The sequence below is a fragment of the Podarcis vaucheri genome (genome assembly GCF_965113315.1).
Source record: "Podarcis vaucheri genome assembly, chromosome: 3".
Classification (NCBI taxonomy): Eukaryota; Metazoa; Chordata; class Lepidosauria; order Squamata; family Lacertidae; genus Podarcis; species Podarcis vaucheri.
The window spans coordinates 90,380,120-90,400,920 of record NC_138761.1 but is presented as its reverse complement, the minus strand read 5'-3'; the positions used below and the strand labels follow the sequence as shown (position 1 = coordinate 90,400,920).

At 40.1% G+C, this 20,801-nt stretch overlaps 1 protein-coding gene across 7 annotated transcripts in view; it reads right to left on the bottom strand.

The window, feature by feature from the left end:
- Positions 1-18,570, bottom strand: part of EYS (eyes shut homolog) — a 511,791-nt gene extending 493,221 nt beyond the window's left edge. The window contains exons 1-3 of one of the 7 annotated variants that reach the window (XM_082218133.1): positions 18,394-18,570; positions 16,364-16,486; positions 12,363-12,467 (exon numbers count right to left, since the gene is read on the bottom strand). In XM_082218133.1, the coding sequence (XP_082074259.1) occupies positions 12,363-12,467; positions 16,364-16,486; positions 18,394-18,544 (379 nt within the window). In that variant the 5' untranslated portion in view covers positions 18,545-18,570. The other 6 variants (XM_082218138.1, XM_082218135.1, XM_082218137.1 and 3 more) reach the window with 6 other exon arrangements.
- Positions 18,571-20,801: the final 2,231 nt, after the last annotated feature.

Genomic DNA, 20,801 nt, shown 5'->3' with positions numbered 1-20,801 from the left:
CTGCATTCATCTACCCACTCCCTTTTCTATTTTTTTATTGACCATCTTCGCATCACAAAAAAGAAAGCTTTCACAGGCATTGTGAAAATTTTGTGGTTTCCTTGGCGCAAGTCACAGTTAAATATCCCCTTGATAATCAGTGGGAAGGAAGGGTTCAACTTTGCTTTGGTTTTCAGAAAATCTCCCAGGAACATTTTCAGCAGGATAAGAGTATTTGACGAATGCCCAAAGGGGTCATTCTGAAGCATAAGCAAAACCCTTAGGATAAGAATTTTTCTACAACATGGGCAAATGCTTCCTGTTGATTATACTGTGCTCACATCTATAATAGCAAGAGTGCAAGCCCTACTTGTAAGGTTAAAGTGGCATTATTAAGAATTTAATTATTCAGCAACCTATAAGAAAAGAAGCGATTCTTTTAATAGTGGCGTTTCTAGCACCAGGGACAAGGAGAGATGAAAGGAAACCATGGAGTCTAGTGGAGGTTCCCATGAGACAGATGTCACACAGGCCTTCAAGTGACATATCTGTGCAGCAACGACTGACTTTCATGAAGCATCCTAGAAGAATGTCATGTTCTCTGTTTGGCACGGTTGAAATTCCTTAAGTACTATTTGGCAGGAGCAACCAACGAGGAGTGGCAGTGCTGTGAACATGGTTTCCCAGCAGCGGCACCCTGTTGTATCCCAGAACAGTGCCAGGGGTGATGCAGGGCTGTGCAAAAGTGAGTTTGTGGTGGTTCAGGCACACTGGAAGAGTCAATCTGGTAATCTCACTGAGGCACCCTAACCTCACTACTGACCTGCACATATATTTTATGTATAAGGCACCCGTTGAACCTCTGTTGGCAGGGTATTCCACAATAGTAAGTGAATAACAATAAAGGCTCATTTCTTGTTGTCGGCTGAGCCTCACCAATGACGCTCCTACAGAGAGTCTCAGTGACTGAGCTGGGATATAAGAGTCAAGGCAATCCCTGAGGTACTCTGGACCTAGGTTGCTTAGGGCTCTGTAAATGAATGCAAGAACACTAAACTTTGCATGGTAGTAATAGCCACACCGAAATCAGTGTTTCACTCTTTCACTTGCTAGTACTTCAAGCAAAAGGGGTCAATTATGCTTATTTACTGAATACTGAAAAGCTATTGCCATTGCAGCATATCTAGCTCAGTAACCCCTTATTGACCCCTTAATGAGTCTCTAAAGTTGACACTGACCTCAACCCAAGTTCTAAGGAATGTAAATTGAACCAATTTCACTATATATTTAACGTTTAAAAGGTGAAAATCTTCACCTATATTTAGCAATAAAGCACCATGGTCTGTTGTATTGTGGTATCTCTCTTATTTCCAAGGCGCATAGTTCCTAATTACTTTTTGCACACTATAATTTGTAAACTTCTTTTCCTCCACTGGTCCTTTTTGATCCCACCCCTACAGTTTTATTCACCCACTGCAAAATCCCATAAACTCCAGGGCCTCAATATCAACCACTTTGAGAAACCTTGCATTAAGGAATAAGCCTGCATCTGCTAAAACAAAAGAAAGGAGTACATTGTTATTATATCGTATCTTTGAATTATGGCTGCATAGAAGACAACCAGAGAGACACTGTTTCCCCTGATAACCTTGAGCTAGTATAAATGGCTACCCAAATGCCTTTGTCCCAAAGGTGTTTGTTTCCTTGTAGTATGTCTTGTCTTTTCATTGTCATTTATGAACTGATCCAGGTTTACAGGCTTTAATGCTGGGTCACACCTCCAAGATTGGAGCCCCTAAAGCCTAATGCTAGCTATCAATTATTATCTTATCAGTAGGCATATAAAGTGATGCTCATAACTACTTCTTGAAAAGGTCATCATGGAATGCACTGGAAGAGGGAGCGATTACCTTTTTCAAAAATGGGTGAATTTGTCACACAGTCCTTGCAGTTCTAATTTCTGTGATACTTCATTCAGAGTATTTAATACACAGGATAACTGTGCATTAACTGCAAATATAAATATATATTGTTGAATAGCAGTGGAATAAACCACTGCTTTGTTTTTATTGTATTATTTTATGTTGCATTGCATCAGATATAAGAGCAATGCAACATGGCATATTTGCCTAGAGGACGTGAAACTGGTAAAAACAGTTCTCTTGCCACAGATCCTCCAGCTCATTGCATCTAGGCAGTGTCTGTGCTATTTCCATGTCTTGTATCAAATTTTATGCAACTAAAAGAATATGCAATACAGATGCTCTTCTTCACCGGGAATTTCATTCCGTTGGAAAACCTTATATATTAAAAGCTGGCATTTCCAAGTTGATCTTCTCCAATTATTTAGTTCTGTGAGTTATCTGGACACAAAATATCCTTTTGCCTCTTGCCTAAAAACATTAAGAATCAGAGAGAAAGAAAATGCAATTGCCAGTAGGTGAGTAAAAAAAACAAAACACATCTGGCTTTAGTTGTTAGGCTAGCTAGAGGCATATCTTAGCTAAAAAAGAAATCTCAGAGATCATTCAGTCACCTGGCCTGGTGTGTGTGTTTGTGTGTGTGAAAATCAATTAGCCAGTAATATGGAAATGAGCTCTGAACTTGCATTATATTCTGCTATGTTTCTGGAAGTTGCTTTCTCGTCATGTGAAAGCTCAAATATAATGTAGAAATTAACAATTAGGGAAAGGCTGGGGGAAATGGAATAAACTGCATATGAATGTAGCCTCCACCTTAGCTTCATCTCTGTTTCATCCAAGCAGTCCCATCCCCACCTCCTCATTGCTCCTGCTCTGGTGCTTTTTTGTGCTGTAACTTCTTCAAACGGAAAAAAGAAAACCTTGCTTTAAACCTTGCTTTAAGATTTCATTTTTTGCCACTTGGTAATAATTTTACAATGGGTTAGGTTTCTATGTACTGAGTTTTCCTCATACTTTTTTTTGTGCAGCTCTGATTGATCCCTGTAACTTGTTTTCAGGAATTTTTCTTATACTTATCTAGCCCACCTAGGTGGGGAAAAAAAGTTATGGAGAACCAGCCTGGCTGCTCCCACCTATCACTGTTTCTAGTCAATGAGTGAAGTCAAAGCTGTGATTGTAGGTGCCCCTGGGGTCCTAAAGAGCTGCTGTTTTTTGCCTCTCTAGACTGCACCTTTCCTGCTTTTGTTTTGCTTAATAGTCCTCAGCTCCACCCACTTGCTACTTTTTTTGTTTTGTTTTGCTACCTGCCAGCCACATGGTATAGCCAGCAGGCAGCTGCTTGAAAGGCTTTTTAAAAAATGTGTGTTTTGCAGTAGGAAAAGAAGCACAGGAATCATTTGTTTTGCTGCCAGCTAGCCACATGGAACAGCTGATAGGCAGCTTGATAAACTTTTGGGGGGGAAACGTGGAGGTGAGGGAAGCAATGCAGGAATCCTCCCATTGCTGTTCTGTTTTGATTTGCTGCCTGTTTAAGACAAGAAGAAATTAAAGACTTGGATTTTCTGTGGTTAAAAATTAAGGAGGAACTCAAGCAGAATGAAAACAATATAGAGAATAAATTAGAGGAAATGCAAGATAGGATAGACAAAAGAATAGAGGGAGCTATAGGAGAGCTTGGAAAGAAAGTTCAAGAGTTAACAGTCAAAGCAAAGACATTTGAGGAATCTAACAAAAAAATTCAAAAAGACATGAGAGAACAGAAAAGGGAGACAGAGAAAATGAAGGAGGAGTTGCGAGAGTTGAACAAATCACAGGAGCAGATATGGGACAATATTGCGATGACTGAAATGCGACAAAGACAAATGCACTTAAAATTCAGAGGCATAGAGGAAGAAATGAAAGAGAATATTAAAGAAAAAATAACTATAGAACTAGCAAAATGGTTAGAGATCAAAGAAGAGGAGGTCGCGTATACAATAGAAAACGCCTTTAGGATTAAAATGAGAACACACCAGAACAAAACCAGGAAGCCCATTGGGGATTGCCTAGTAATGTTTAACTCAATAGGAATGAGGAATCTGATACTTAAAACAAGTTATCATAAAAAGCTAGTAATAGGCGGTAGACCAATAATTGTCCTGAAAGAGATTCCGGTCAGGCTACTACGTAAGAGGGAAGGGTACAGACACATAATAGGTGTCCTGAGAAGGAACAACATCCAATATAGATGGGAATTCCCTGAGGGAATTGCTTTCTTTTTTAAAGACAAGAGATTCAAACTGAACAGCTCGTTAGAGGTAGAGAAGTTCCTGAGAAGATACGAGAAGGAACTTACCAAAAAGGAGAGTGGAATATTGGATAGAAAGGACGTGAGGGAGGGAGGAGGTGAGGGAGGGGGGAGGGTGAGGCTGCAGAGAGGGGAGGGGGAAGGAGAAGGAGAGGAGGTTGAGGGGGAAAGTGTAGCGGAAGGGGAAGAAACAGGGGAAGACACAGAGGAAGAGGAAGAAACAAAGAATTAACAATCGGACACAAACGCTACATCTTTCCTAAATAATGTCTTTAACTTTTTTAACATGGAATGTCAACGGTCTAAATGAGAAATCCAAAAGAAATAAAATATTGAAAGTTTTGAAAAATAAGAAATGTGATGTGGTATGCTGCCAAGAGACCCATGTGGCTAAAAGGCATAAACATATACTGATCAATAAAAAGCTGGGAAAGGAGTTTATTAACTCAGAAGTGAATAAAAAGAGAGGGTTGGTCATCTATGCTAAAGAGAAACTGGAACCTAAAGTAATATGCAAAGATGAGGAGGGGAGGATCTTAGGGATCCAGATTACCAACCAAGGGGAAAGATTTAACGTAGTATCGATATATGCCCCTAATACAAATAAAACCGAGTTTTACAAAAAACTGGAACAAATGCTATTAGAATTAGAAAATTATAAACTAATTTTACTAGGGGACCTGAATGGAGTCCCGGAACCTAATATTGACAGAAGCGAAAAGAGAAGGAAAGGGAAGCAAGGGAAACTCCCAAAAACTTTTGATGATCTCCAAGAAAATTTAGATTTATTGGACATTTGGAGATACAAAAACCCTACAGAGAAACAGTTTACCCATTTCTCTGGAGTACACCAGAGCTGGGGTAGAATAGACCAGATCTGGGTCTCCAGAGAGCTTACGCTGAGAGCGGGGAGGTGTATAATAGAGCCCAGAACATTATCGGATCATAATTCAATTTTTTTGGAAATAAAAGGTACTCCATCAGGCCCGTATAGATGGAGAATGAACGATTATCTACTGGAACAAGATGAGATTACTGATAAGGCAAAGAATGTTTTGAAAGAATATTTTGATCATAACCTGCATAAAGAAACAAAAATTAATGTGGTCTGGGATGCCAGTAAGGCAGTCCTTAGAGGCTTTTTGATCCAACAGAACAAATTTAGGAAGAATTTGAGAGAAGCAAAGAAGGAAGAGGTAGTTAAGCAACTAAAAGAAGTAGAGGACAAATTAACAAAAAACCCTGGGGATGAGAGGTATATTCAAATCTATAAATTATTACAAACTCAATACTCAACACTGCTGAATCGTGAAATAGAATGGGGAATAAAGACGATGAAACAAAGATATTTCGAATCAGCAAATAAAACTGGTAAGTTGCTAGCGTGGCAACTGAGGAAAAGGCAAAAGCAAAAGGTGATTAATAAAATTAAATTTGAAGATCAAATAATAGAGGACCCCAGTGAGATCAAAGGAAAGTTCCTTCAATACTTCGAAAATCTGTATAAAAAGAAAGAGGCGGAAGATACAAACGAGATAGGTAGGTATTTGGAAAGGAACGGGAAAGAAGACCTAACAGATGAGGAAAAGATTATGCTAAATGAACCAGTAACGATGGATGAGGTCAGAGATGCAATCAAGAAAATGAAACCCGGAAAAGCCCCTGGCCCAGATGGCCTCTCTCAAAAATATTATAAAACCTTAGAGGAACATCTGACCCCGGTACTCTGTAGTGTAATTAACAATATCCTCCAAGGAGGGGAAATGCCGGATTCGTGGAGAGAGGCATATATCACATTAATACCCAAAGCAGACTCCGAAATACTTAACATAGCAAACTACAGACCAATATCATTGCTCAATAATGATTACAAGATTTTTGCAGGAATAATGGCAAACAGGTTAAAGAAATATCTGAATAGAGCAATCCATAGGGACCAAGCCGGATTTCTGCCGGGTAGGCAGATAAAGGAGAATGTGAGGCATGTAGTTAACATAATTGAATATTTGGACCTTAGGATCGATATCCCTGCCGCCCTAATCTTTATAGATGCCGAAAAGGCTTTTGATAATGTATCCTGGGAATTCCTCATTAAATGTATGGAGAGGGTAGGAATAAGAGGGCCATTCCTAGAGGGCATTAGAGCAATCTATTCAAACCAGAAAGCGAAACTTAGTATTAACGGTAATTTAACAAACTCATTTAAGATCACAAAAGGTACAAGGCAGGGGTGTCCATTATCACCCCTGTTATTTATCATGGTACTGGAGGTTATATTGAACAAGATTAGAGGTACTCCGGAAATAAGAGGGATTAAGATAGGTAAAAAAGAATACAAGGTTAAGGCTTATGCCGACGACCTAGTAATATCAATAGAAGAACCTCTAGAAAGGATAAATGCAATCATTGATACAATGGAGGAATTTGGGGGACTATCTGGGTTCAAATTGAATAAAATAAAAACAAAAATGCTGGTAAAGAACTTAGACGAACAATCAAAAAATAGAATTGAACTAGAATCTGGGATAAAGACATCAAAAAAGGTTAAGTATCTGGGTATTTGGCTCTCAACGAAAAATATAAATTTGGTGGAGGACAATTACAACAGAACATGGAGAGAATGTAAAAGAGATCTGGATAGTTGGAGTAGACTACACCTCTCATGGGAAGGCAGAATGGCCGCCATCAAGATGAACATCCTCCCCAAAATGATATTTCTATTCCAAAATATCCCGGTAATCAGGGGTACAACGATGTTTAAGAACTGGCAGAGGACCCTTTCTAGATTTATTTGGCAGGGCAAAAGGGCCAGAATTAAGTATAAGCTGCTTACGGATAAAAGAGATAGAGGTGGATTTGCGCTACCGAACCTACAACTATACTATGAGGCCTCGTGCTTATGCTGGGTGAAGGAATGGATTGTACTGGACAACACCGACTTACTGGATTTGGAGGGTTTTAATGCTAGGTATGGATGGCATGCTTACCTATGGCAGGATAAGGGGAGAGTGCACAAAGGTTTTTCTAGTCATATCATAAGAGGGGCGCTACTGGAAGTGTGGAACAGATGTAAGAACTTGGTAGAAAAAGATACCCCTTTATGGCTGTCACCTATAGATATTCTAGTAAGTAAAAAAGTGAATATGGAAGGTAGAAGATGGACCTATGCCGAACTTTTGAAAAGATCTGAGAAAGGTTGGGAAATTAGGCCCTACGAAGAGTTAAAAGATAAATTAACGGGGTGGATACAATTCCACCAAATTAGCTCTTTATGGAATGAACACAAAAAAGCTGGGATGAGCAAAAACAAATCCAAATTCCAGTTAGAAATAATAGAAGGGAAGTCTAAACACCTAACTAAAATGTATAACCAACTATTAGACTGGGATACCATGGATGAGGAAGTTAAAGAAGTTATGATCAAGTGGGCCATAGACATAGGACATCCCCTAGAATATGATAATTGGAAAAAACTATGGACCAAGGATATGAAATTCTCAGCATGTGTCAGCCTCCGAGAGAACATGGAAAAGATGATGTACCGTTGGTACATCACTCCAACAAAATTAGCTAAAATGTATAAAACCGAAGATAAGACCTGTTGGAAGTGCCAAAAGAAAGAGGGAGACTTCTTTCATATGTGGTGGTCTTGTGATGTAGTAAAGAAGTTTTGGGGCTCTGTCTATGACGAATTAAAAAAGATGCTAAAGTACACCTTCCCAAAAAAACCCGAAGCATTCCTTTTAGGAATGACGGGTAGTGAGATCAATAAGGATGACCAAACCTTATTTCAGTACGCAACCGTAGCCGCTAGGGTGCTGCTAGCGCAGAAATGGAAAAACCCCAGCATCCCAACAATTATGGACTGGCGAACCAAACTAACTGAATATATTGACTTAGCAATAATGACGCAGAAGATTAGGCATCAGAAAAATACGAAATTTATTAATGATTGGAATAAATTTTTTTCATACATGGAGATGACATTAGGAAACACCAAAGTCACAGTAGGTATAATTTAAAAGCTGTGAGGTAAAACATGACGATTAGCATAAGACACTGCTGTAAATATCGTTGAGATAGAGGTCTCGTCGTGGTGGTGGGAAGTCAAGGATCGGAAATATTGTATATCGATTTTTGAACTATTTTATTGTCTTTTTATCTTTTTTGTGATTTGCTTTAATATTAACAATGTATATGTATTTTTTAGAGGTTGGATTACAATAAAAACTTTTTAAAACTTTAAAAAAAAAAAAGACATGTCTCAGTTGGATTCCTGGATTCATTCATGTGTGTGTGTGTGTGTGTGTGTGTGTGTGTGTGTGTGTGTGTATGTATATATATATGCAGGTTTTGGTGTCTTCGGGTGTCTTCCCGTGTAAGAGTCGGGGTGTCTGTGCGACGTTTCGACGAGGTCTCACTCGTCATCTTCAGGCTGGTGTTTTCGGCTTCTTGTTACTGGAACAGAGCAGAGTCTGGTGTTTGAGTTCCTATAAATACTGTTGAGGGGTGTGGTGTATAGCCTCCAACGTTCTGGGTAGAGAGGAAGTTCCTAGATTAGTGTGCCTTTTCTTCTTTTGTTCCTTAATTACTTGAGGGATATCTTGGGTGAGTAATTAATTGGGTGAGTAATTTCCTCAAGTAATTAAGGAACAAAAGAAGAAAAGGCACACTAACTGTATATATATATTCTACAGCAGCACAGCTGCAATAGTGGCATAACAACCAAGACTTAACAGCATCTGGAAAAGTAGAACGTTTTCCTAACATTTTTTGTTAACAAACAAACAAAACTGAATAGATCCCACCCCCACCCCCCCAATATTTGAACTATTTTATGTTTCCATCTCTTTTCCTTTTCCTGCTCTTTTGGAAGCGGCGGCCATTTTGTGGCAGGCCACACTCCTGACAGCAGCCATTTTCAAATTTCCAAATGTGCCCCAGACCCCAAAATGTTGGCAGTCGCTAGTTTATTTTATTGATGTGCACATATTTAAAACATTTATTTAATCTCTGTCCCTCATTCAGTGTGACACATACGGTCTAATAAAATATGAAGAAGTGGGAGGAAAGATAGTCCATTGGCAAGAAAATCTGCCCTGAGGGAACTGCCCTCAATACCCCATTTCAGCCACAAGCAAAAAGGATGGTCTTGGAGAACTTTCAGCTTCCATTCCCTATCTGTAAAGGGGGCAATGATTTGTCTCACGGGGCAGCTGTGATGATGCATAGGAAGAGGGCTGCCAACCACTCTGAACAATAAAATGACTGCATGAGTGACTAACAGAGATTTTCATTAGAACATCCAGGTCTCTAATACCAAGCATATACTATTCCCCTGTTTCTAGACTATTGCTATTTTAACTGCTTTTATAGGGCTGTATGCATTTTGAAAATGTGCCATGAATTAGATTTATGAACCATTCCACACTACACATTTTCTGGGAGAATGGCACTGAAAACAAACATTATGAGGTTTCGTACAAAAAAATGACTTTGAAGGATAAAAAGAGCTGAGACAACATTATCAACTGATTTTCAGAACACCTGGAAAATTGCTACAAGTGCTGTGTGCTGAGGAAAGGAATAGCTGTGAATAAATTCATTCAGTGTGGTGTAGTGGTTAAGAGCGGTAGTCACGTAATCTGGGAAACCGGGTTCGTGTCTCCGCTCCTCCACATGCAGCTGCTGGGTGACCTTGGGCCAGTCACACTTCTGTGAAGTCTCTCAGCCCCACTCACCTCACAGAGTGTTTGTTGTGGGGGAGGAAGGGAAAGGAGAATGTTAGCCGCTTTGAGACTCCTAAAGGGGAGTGAAAGGCGGGATATCAAATCCAAACTCTTCTTCTTCTTCTTCTTCTTCTTATGCCCACTTAATGAAGAATAAACTTCTCTGAACTCAATGGGACTTGCTTCTATGCAAAGATGTAGGATTCCTGAGTAAGACTGCATACAGTCCTGGAAGCATACAGCCTATAGATGTCTGTCTGTTTGCTTCATAAAATTTATATGGCACATGTATCAAGGTATCACCAAACTTGGCACAAGGGTACCTGAGGAGGGTCTGATCTTTGTTGACATTTGGATGTTGGCTGCCATTTAGAATTACCCCCTGATAACAGAACATTGACTTCCAACGACTTAACTATGTTGGATTGTGGTCACCCTGTTCAAAGGCCATACACTAAAATCATTTTTATTTTGATTACTACATTCACATCCCACCTTTCCTCCAAGCTCATGGTGGCATATTATTAGTATTCTTATTTAATCCTCACAGCAACTGTAGGAAGTAGGGCAGACTAAAAGGCAGTGGCTGGCCCAATATCACCTAGTGAGCTTCATGGCCAAGTGTGAATTTGAATCCTAGTCTCCAAGTCCCTAACCTCACTCTCTAACCACCAAAGCAAACTTGACCTTCAATCATGGGTCATCAACAAGCTCCACAGCCCCCCAAATGGTCATCAGAGTCTGGTATACTTGCCTCTCCTACACTGTGAAGTGTCCTGCTGAGAGATGTTAGGCAAATTCATTTCAACACACATGAGACATTGCATGGTTTACTCTAGACTTGAGTGGTACCATTTGGGGCACACTTTCTAAGACATTTGATGAAGACTTTTTAAGCCCAGCTTTTGGTGGCTGGTATTTTATTGCCATGGAGAGTGTAAGCAACATACAGTGGTACCTTGGGTTAAGTACTTAATTCGTTCTGGAGGTCTATTCTTAACTTGAAACTGTTCTTAACCTGAAGCACCACTTTAGCTAATGGGGCCTCCTGCTGCTGCCGCGCTGCCGGAACTCAATTTCTGTTCTCATCCTGAAGCAAAGTTCTTAACCTGAGATAATATTTCTGGGTTAGCGGAGTCTGTAACCTGAAGCGTATGTAACCTGAAGCATATGTAACCCGAGGTACCACTGTATACCAATTTTAAGAGCCACAACTATATTGAGAAATGTGTACAACAGGGTTGTGGAACCTCAGGATAGGGGTCCAAATGTGGCCCTCTGGGCCCCTTTATCTTGCCCTGGGGACTTCTCCCAGGCCACATGCCATCCAAAGCCACACTCCTCACAAGCTCTGCTTTGTACCCTCCTTGCATGCCTTTGCTAGAATGTGTCCTTGAACTCTGACAATTCCTTGTTTGCCTCAATGGAGGATAAGGAGAGGTGTGCGAGTGTTTGCAGAAACTTGGCTACTGTACAAAAAGGTAAAAGGACCCTTGACCGTTAGGTCCAGTCGCGGACGACTCTGGGGTTGCAGCGCTCATCTTGCTTTACTGGCCAAGGGAGCTGGCACAGCTTTTGGGTCATGTGGCCAGCATGAGAAAGCCGCTTCTGGTGCAATTTGCTTGGTGTGCTGAATCTGTTACCACTTACCACTGCAAACCTGGGGGTTCCAGATGACCTATTTACTGAGCATTCATCCTGATCTGCTTGCACAGAGATTAAATGGCAGAATTAGGATTGGGGCCTTAGTTTCCAGTTTGTGCCATATATTGGGAGTTAATAAAAAACACTGCATGACCAAACAAAACATGGTATTAACTTTTATCAATGTATAAAAAAGGAAGGAAAGGAGGAGAGAGAAGGCCGTAGGTATTGTGATTAACAAGTTAAAGCAATCTGAAGTACCAAATTTCTGGCATTAAAAAAATAAATAAAGCAAGGAGCTACAGAAATGAAAACACTATTCATCATACTAAACCTTCTAAGCCCCGCAAGGCTAAGGGGCATGGATGGTTGTTTTTTTCAGCACAGCCTATGCACAACAACAGAATTCTTCTACAATTGTGTCCTGCAAATCAGTGTATTATCATATTTAAAGGTTTTAGAATTGGAACACCCTGCAGGATCTATTATGAATGCAGTTGATATTTTCATATAAAATAACCTCTCCTCATTAGTATGCAACACCTCGTTTTCAGATAGGTATTCAAGCGACATGGTCTGCAACCAAATTCATAAAAATAGAGGATGCTGTCCTAATAATAAATGTGCTGTGCATTGCAGGAACATTTGTATAGCTTCTGTGCGTGGGTGATGGGGGCGGGGGCGGCAGGGGCATGTACAAAGCAAATTTGAATCCAAAATAATGCATCTGAAGAAATTAGTTCTATTTCTGTCCCAAACATTTGTCTTAACTCTTCACCCACGTAACACCTGAGCACTTACCTGGCAAGCAGTTACAGTAAAATTCGCCAATCAAATTATGGCAACTGGCTCCATTTTTGCAGGGCTTGAAGGGACATTCATCAATGTCCATTGAGCAGTTTTTGTCTGACAGAAAAGAAAATGAAACGTTAAAACTATAAATCATGTAGGGTTTGGGATAGCAAAAAGGCTACTTCATAATCCAAGTGACAACTACATAATTTAACTTTTCCTGGTTGGGAACATTGTATTTTATGTCTGCCTGACAGCTTTAAAGGAAAGAGGTTTTTGGTGTTTTTTTATAGATCACAGATAGCAGTTAAATAAAGTAGATCTTTATAGGCAGGATTATACGAAGCAAATAAAGTATTTACTAATATATTTTGTGTGGTTATTATAACATTCCATTAGCTGCAATATAATTATAGTTAGTATAGTGTCTCTACGGACTTAAACATATTGGCAAGCAATGAAGGACCCCAGTGAAGACCAAGTAACAGCCTGATCATATGGGCATATCAAAATGGCGGACACTGGGGGCCACTAGCTGCACCATCTCCAAGTAGTAAGTGGTATCCTAGTCTTGCTGAGCAGCAGCTCAATAGCAAACCTGAAGTGCTAAAGTAATATTACATAAAAAACACAGGTACAACCATTCTTACAGTCTCCGTAGCCAGTTTATAGCTTGCCATTAATCCCAGCATTTTCCATTAACAACTCCACCCTACCCTCCAGAATGCATGAGTGAAGCCACATTAAAGCCGTAAGATTTCAAATTATATTGCAGAGATTGGTAACAGTAACCACACTGGCCTGGTTTGCGTATCTCAGTGAGCCAAACTATGGCCAAGCGAGGACCCCACAAATGTTCTGACTCCTGGGAAGCAGCTCATACCTGCTTTGCTTCTCCCAAGTTCTTTTGGCACAAGACAGCATGGCAAGGTAAGGTGTGGCTTACCATGTCATCCAGACCTGGAATTGTGGTTAAGGTCTTTCCATAGGACAAAGTTTACAGAAACAGTGAGTTTGGGAGGTGGAGAGGGGGAATGTTTTGTTTTGATGGTCAGGTCTAGGTTATCACAGTGAATTCTTTCCCCAGGACATTCCGATCACGGTGATTTGTGAGAGGGATGTTGACGGAAAGCAGGGCATTTAGAAGAATGCTGGATTACTGGCATCCTTACCGATTACAAACAGTTAAAAGCAAAAACTTAAATCAATTTGTTTTCAGTCTGCCAGGTTTCCTTTCTCCTCCCGCCCAAGCTCACATTGGTTTGCAAACTTTGAAGAGAGCTTAGTATGGGGTCAACCCACCCACCCGGCTACGCTCAGTTCAGCTGTGGATTGTCTTGCGTACGATGTACTTGTCCCTTTTTATTCCAATCACTTTCTGTTTTCCAATAAACAAATTCCTATTTTAGTTATTTAGTCATCCTGTTTGTTTTCTCTTATTTTTCTTTAGCTCTGTGCAAACTTCTCTTGAGCTCACCCTCCTGCTGCTTCTGCTGTATGTGTGTTTCAGTTATTATTCAATTTGATTTGTTTGCTTTTTTTCCTCCTCTAGGTTTTAGTCTGCTTGTTCAAAGCATTATCATATTCTTTTATGGTAGGGTAGCTGTCATTCATTACCCCCTCTATGAATGGTACTTTCTTCCCCACTCAACTAAGCCAGCTTGCCCCTTAAGTTGTGCTACTCATTGCCAACCTACTATTAACCACTTACTGAGTGGCACCTCCCTCATGTCACTAGTTTTCAGACTGACTGCCAGCAAATTATTAAGGGAGGTTAAGTGGTTCTTTATTTTACCCACCCCAAAATATTGCCCTTGTGGGCAGGGCCGGATTTAATGGGGCCATTTATATGTCCAGCTGTCCTTTGTCAACAACAAATTGTTGCTGTTTTTTGTGTTGAATATATGCTATATGGTAATTTATGGACCTAATAGGTATCTAAAGCCATTTGCACATCACAAAGTATGTATTTTATCAAAGTAATTGTTGAACTGAAATACAACTGGAAATGTACATCCAGGTTTTTTTCCTTTATTTTTTTTTGGGGGGGGCACCAAGTAAGTTGGGGCCCTAAGCTATAGCTTGTTTAGCTTATACGTAAATCCGGCACTACTTGTGGGAGAGTCACTGTACCTATCATTCTGAAAGCTGGCAGCCTTCATCCCTTCAGAATGGACCGCCATGCCTGTAAATTGCATCTAGTTCTGGCATAAAATACTTTTTTTTCCATTGCTTTTAAAACAAGAAACTTAATGGTATAAAACTCTTAAACAAACCTGCTTGAAATGTGGCAGGCTTAGTTTCTTGGGTCCTAGAATCTCCTCAGCTATGGATCTAGCAACTATTTGCAAGTCACTAGCAGTCAATCTTAATTTTAATCTGTAAAATGGGAGTAACAGACCAACTATACAGGTCTTTAAAAAAAAGACATATAACAGTGGCTAAATCACACAATTATGGTGTTTTAAATGCTTTAGTCTTATATGTATATGTAAAAGACCTGAATGCCTAATCACTATTATTCCCATTTTACAGAGTGAGTAAATAGAGAGAATTGAAACTGAATGTGATTAACTTGTGAATATAGACTTCATAGATCCCTCCAGAGTAGGAATGAATCCAAATGAGTCTGTTTTAATGACTTTTAAGCCTGTGTTTTAATCATAAAACCAGAATACTTGGCTGGGTTTTTGTTGTTGTTCAGTTGAGGACAAAATTTGTGATTGTAGCAGTGGTTGTTATTATTACCTTTCTCTATCTCAATCATGATCAGAAAAGACATTAAAGAAATCCTTAATGCATTAAATTATAACTATGTCTCAAGTGGAAACATTGTTTTCATTTTCTTGTTTCCAAAATAAAGGACATGAACTGAAATGTGAAAATAAGAAAGCTTGGTAGCATTCCCTAAACACCAACCACAAAAAGGAAGAACACATCTCATTTCATCTCATTTTATTCTTAGTTGATGAATGAACACATTTTCTCCAGATGATTTCAACTCTTAAGCTTTGGTTCTAATTAAAGAAATCATGCTAATTATTTGCAGATGAGAAACTTTCAGCAAATTATGCCTCTGATTTCATGTAAACAAGGCACTTTGGTTAATTTCTAACAGGGAGAGAAAATTGTGCTGTTGAACCATAATTGATTTTCCCTTTAATTTTATGCAACTCACTGGTAGCTCAACTCTTTATCCTTTATAGAGAAATTAACTGTTTAGTTTAGTATATGACGCCTCTCGAAGGTCCTTGAAACACAGGGCCTTAAGTTGGAAGCCCTCATTTGTGCATTTTTAATAGATTCTGCCTTCAGATTTCCAGGATATTGTGTAGATGCTGTTTGGACTTCTACATTACCAATCAGCAATTCCTAATCAGCTGATGTATACAGTATGTATGTATCCTTGAAGAAAACAGAAAACTCTTCTTAGAAACAGTTATCAACACATTTTTTGTACCCCAGTCCTGAGTGGGGCATGGAAGCTAATAATTATATTCAAAGTTCTTTGGAGCAGGAGATAAGAATGAGGTGCCAGTAGTCATATCTTGATAAAAGTGATATGGGTGCCAACGCAAAACGGTTGACATGGACAGTACTAATAAGAGGTGGTGGTTCTCTGTACCAGAGTATCATCGCAAAAAACTCACTGCTTTTTAATGTGTGTAGTGTCCATTACTTGTCTGAGTGTAGTATGTACTTGAACTAGTTACTATTTTTTTTTCCTATCAGGTGGGTTAGTGATGAAAAAATCATGAGTATGCTTTAACATCCCTGTTAATTAACTCGGAAACTTTAACATCAGCATTTCCAACTTTCATCTTATGATCAGAGGATTAAGGAATATAATTGACGGGAGTTATTGCAATGTGTTACTTATTCTGTTTTTATTAGCAGTGTGGCAGTGTATAAAATGTCATTATGGGCACTTATTTACTTTTAATTTTGCACGATATAATGGAGTCTTTAAATATTTATTGTTTCATTTAAAGGCTTGGGTTATACCTTACCCATGAAGCCTGGAGGACAAACACAAGCGTAGTCTGCAACCAGGTCTAAGCACGTCGAATTGTTTTTACAGAAGCCGTAGGAGCAGTCATCAAAGTTGATTTCACAGTTCAGGCCTTCAAATCCTTGGTTGAGGAGAAAGAGAGAGGGGGGCAGTATATTCTTTATCTACACCTGTGTCTCCTTTCTCAGTCCTCTCTTTTGTAAATAATAAATCAATCCTTATCAAATTACTCTGTAAAACAGAAATAATTCTCTTTTTATGGCTCACAGTGAATGCTTCTAAAAGCTGCCTTGCTCCTCATCTGTCATTAGTAAATTATCCCCCTTTGTCCTTAAAGAAGGATCGCATTTAAAGGAACAAGGGCAGCAAGCATAAAGCTGTGTCAGAGCACCACAACTTGTAAATACTTAGGAAGTGCTTTACGCAAATGGGTTTTCATGAACATGACACCAGGCTAGCCCTGCGTGCAAAATATTCACCCACATGGTTATCATTTCTGTTATGTACTGAGTTGAATAGGATCCAAAATGCAGCAGTCTGATTGGTCCTAGAACAATAGGCTCCAGAATGCAGCAGTCTGATTGGTCCTAGAACAATAGGCTCCAGAATGCAGCAGTCTGATTGGTTCACAGGAGCCACCCAATCCAGCTCCAGGTGGAAGTGAATCCGCAACCTGATTGGCCTACAAGAGAATCCCAGAATTAGCCAATCACATGGGGCCCATTGTGTAAATAATGTATATAAAGCAGACATTCTGGGGGAACGTCCATTCCTCCTCCTCACTATGACCTGAATAAAGAGCATGAAATCCACTCTTGACTCTGAGTATATTTCAATTTCTATAGCATATTTCTTGCTTAGATTTTTTCATTTTCACAACAACTTAGTGACCTGGGTTGCTAAAGCGTCTACTGTACAAAAAAAGAAGCTGAGTCTTGGAACATGCTCAGGAAATGAAGTGTTGCTTTAGTTTAAGAAAGACCTCAATAACCATTAACTTCTAGTCCTTCTGTTCCAGTGTGACAGGGAGAGAAATACAGGTACAGCCCTAAAGAGGCATAGTAATGACTTAATAGCATGTCCCAGGGTTGTGAGGATAAAAGAAAGAAGACCAGGCTCACTTCTTTTAATTGACTCAACACAAAATAGATGGTCATGGGAAGGCAGCACATGAACAAATCAGTCTATTGGGTCTGGGGGCTACCCTGGGCTGCCACCCTGTGTCTACATATTGCATTCAATAGCGTTCACTCCTAGTTAAGTGGGCCTAATCTATTAGCTGCATTTATACCATCTCCTAAAATAGAGGAGTTATCCTAGAGTCTCCCAAAGCATAACAAAACAGTTAAAACAGTAAATTAAAATCAAAACACGATTAATAAACATTTTAAAACATTAAATGTATACTTCAGGTTATTGTTTTTTTGAGGAATATACAGACACTAAGAAGCAGCAAACCAAGGTAAAAGCAAAAGCACACACTTCTCTTCTTGCCTTCTCTCTCTCTCTCTCTCTCCTTTCTCCCCCCTCTCAAAAATAAGCTTAAAAGCTTGCTACTTCTTCAAGGCTGGCTAGCTTTTTTTTTTTAGTAACATCTTTATTGAAAGTTCAAAAAGTACATAACTGTATGTGCACCAAACATGGTGAGACACAAACAAAAGAGAGAGAGAAAGAGAAACAAAACCCGTGCAAAAGGGAAAACAAAGGGGGGACACACCCCAAATTGTATACAGTGGTACCTCTGGTTACATACTTAATTCGTTCCGGAGGTCCATTCTTAACCTGAAACTGTTCTTAACCTGAAGCACCACTTTAGCTAATGGGGCCTTCCGCTGCTGCCGTGCCGCCAGAGCACAATTTCTGTTCTCATCCTGAAGCAAAGTTCTTAACCCGAGGTATTATTTATGGGTTAGCGGAGTCTGTAACTTGAAGTGTATGTAACCCAAGGTAGCACTGTATTTTACAAGGTTGTTATTATCCTTCACCAGATCTTAACCTATTACAGTATTTGTAAGAATGGCTGGCTACCTTGTTTGCTTCTTCCACAGAGTGTCCTGGGAAGGAAATTCCTCTCTGCAGATTCCAAAAGAATGTATGGTTCTGACTGGCTTGTGAACACCCTCACAAAAAGAACGCATGGTTCGGATTGGCTTAAGGTGGGCTGATTGACAGGTTGCATGACACACCCACACAGTTTCTTGCAGAGCAAAGGAGGGAGGGGAGGGAAAAGGACAAAAGAATCCACTGCCCTATCAAAGCCATTTCTGGGGGGGAAGAGTTGCTGCAGACAGTGGTGAGGCCTACTAGTAGGGATTATTTTGATTGGCTAAGCCAGAGGAGACGGGCAGAAGCATCTACAAATCCTTTCAGTCGGTGGAAATGTATTAATAATGAATGTGGGAAATATTGTACAATGACGGTGCTAGATGCACCTCTGACGGTGAGGGAGTTCTGCAATTTAGGGGCCACCACAGGAAAAGCCCAACCCCCAGGCAACCATTCCTCACACTTTTCAATGGTAGCAAAACTACCAAGAGAGGCTGTATAAGTTCTGCAGCCTAATCTGCCAACAAAGTTTCACGCTCTGGTTTTCTTATTTCTCTACGGCTTGCTTTCATCTGAATGCTCGCCTTGCACCCGTGTTGCAGACAATCGTCACTCCCAGGTGTATAGGGTTTTTTTCTTTCTCTAAGAGCTGACAAAGAACTCTCCACTTTGGTATGTGACATTTTATGCTCTTGTAAATCTATTCTAATGCATGGTCACGCTACAAAATGACTATCATTAAGTGCTGTCACAGGCCATGGCTGCGGGAAGACCATGACTAATGCTAAGCTATCAGCACCCACAGTGCAAGGCATATTCTCATAATTTCTCAAAATGACCGTGGAACCAATTTCTACTGATCCCTAAGTCATAAAACTTTACAATTACCCTGAGTTCATTAATAATGTATACAGTAACAGATCTCACTCACATACAGACTTTAATCAGACCCATGTCTCTGTTCCTGATAACAACCAATCCACAAAAATTATTGCCGTGAATACCAAGTTTTATTTTTCCCAGAGTCCAGCGATGGAAGAGAACAACCCACTTGCATTATGCTGTCTGAACTTCATCCTCAGATCACGCGCTTCCATTTTTGGACACAAATCGAAATGAAGTCTGGTGAAATTATCAGATATACATTGGATGCTCGGGCTGTGAACGTGATCCGTGCGGGAGGCATGTTCACAACCTGCAGTGCTGCGTGGGTTGCGAATCGGCGCTTCTGCACATACGCAAAGCGCAATTTAGCGTTTCTGCGCATGTGTGACCACCAAAACCTGGAAGTAACCCATTTCGGTACTTCCGGGTTTCGGCACGTCCGTAACCAAAAAAACGCAACCTGAAGCATTTGTAATCCAAGGTATGACTGTAATTTCATACGACAATAAGTGGAAATCATATTTTGCAATGCAACTTCCTGAGGTTTTTTGTTTTTGTTTTTTAATCTAAAATCCTGCATATGTGGAGCATGACTGCCTTCCCCACAGTGACACAGCATTCACACATAGAAAGAACCCTATAGGGCAGAGCGGAGTCTGCCCTATAGACTGCCCTATGGTGCACCGGGAGGCAGACTGAGCTCAGCACCCACACACTTGGACTGAGCAGATGGTGGAAGACTGGATGAGGATGTGCCTGGGCCATTCCCATCCATAAGTGCTGCCCTCAGTCATTACCTGGGAGAGAATCTCCATAGGGCTCAATGGAGCCTCTTTCCATTCCATTTCCTGGTCCTTCAGAAGGGGCAGGGTGGGTGGATATGTGCTCTTGGCTAAAGAAGAAGAATTGGCCATGCCCTTGAGGAAGGGGACTGGACTCCACTATGCCCTATAGGGTTCTTTCTATGTGTGGGTGCTGTGCCAGTGTAGGGAAGAGATTCATGCCCCCCCCATATTTTAAAATGAGAGTATGAAATATCCCGGGATGTTGCATATGGTTAAGGATTGGCAATGTATGGTGGAGTTGGAACAGGACAGTTGGAGAGTAAAATGAGGCTGCGGTGGGTCTGGATAAATTGTTTACCTTCAAAGGTAAGGAGGACGGAAGTGGTTTGACAGCTTCTTCATTGTTCCAAGAAATTAAGATATTTAATATTCCTTCTCCACCCCAAGCTTCACATTGCAGTAACACTGCAGTTTCCAAAAATGAAACTGTGCCCTTAACTCTCAGCCCCAGTGATAAGACATGCTCATGCTTGATTAAAACAGGTATTAATTGACTAAAGGCACAGTGACAAATCAGCTACAGTGTGTGTCCCTAATTTTATAACCAATAGGAAAAATAAAGAAATAATATACTCTTGAGTAAAAAGGAAATGCTTTGTGCTTAGTGCTGTGCTGAAAATGTATCACCGCTTCCTAAATCTTAGTTTACTATTTGTTTTA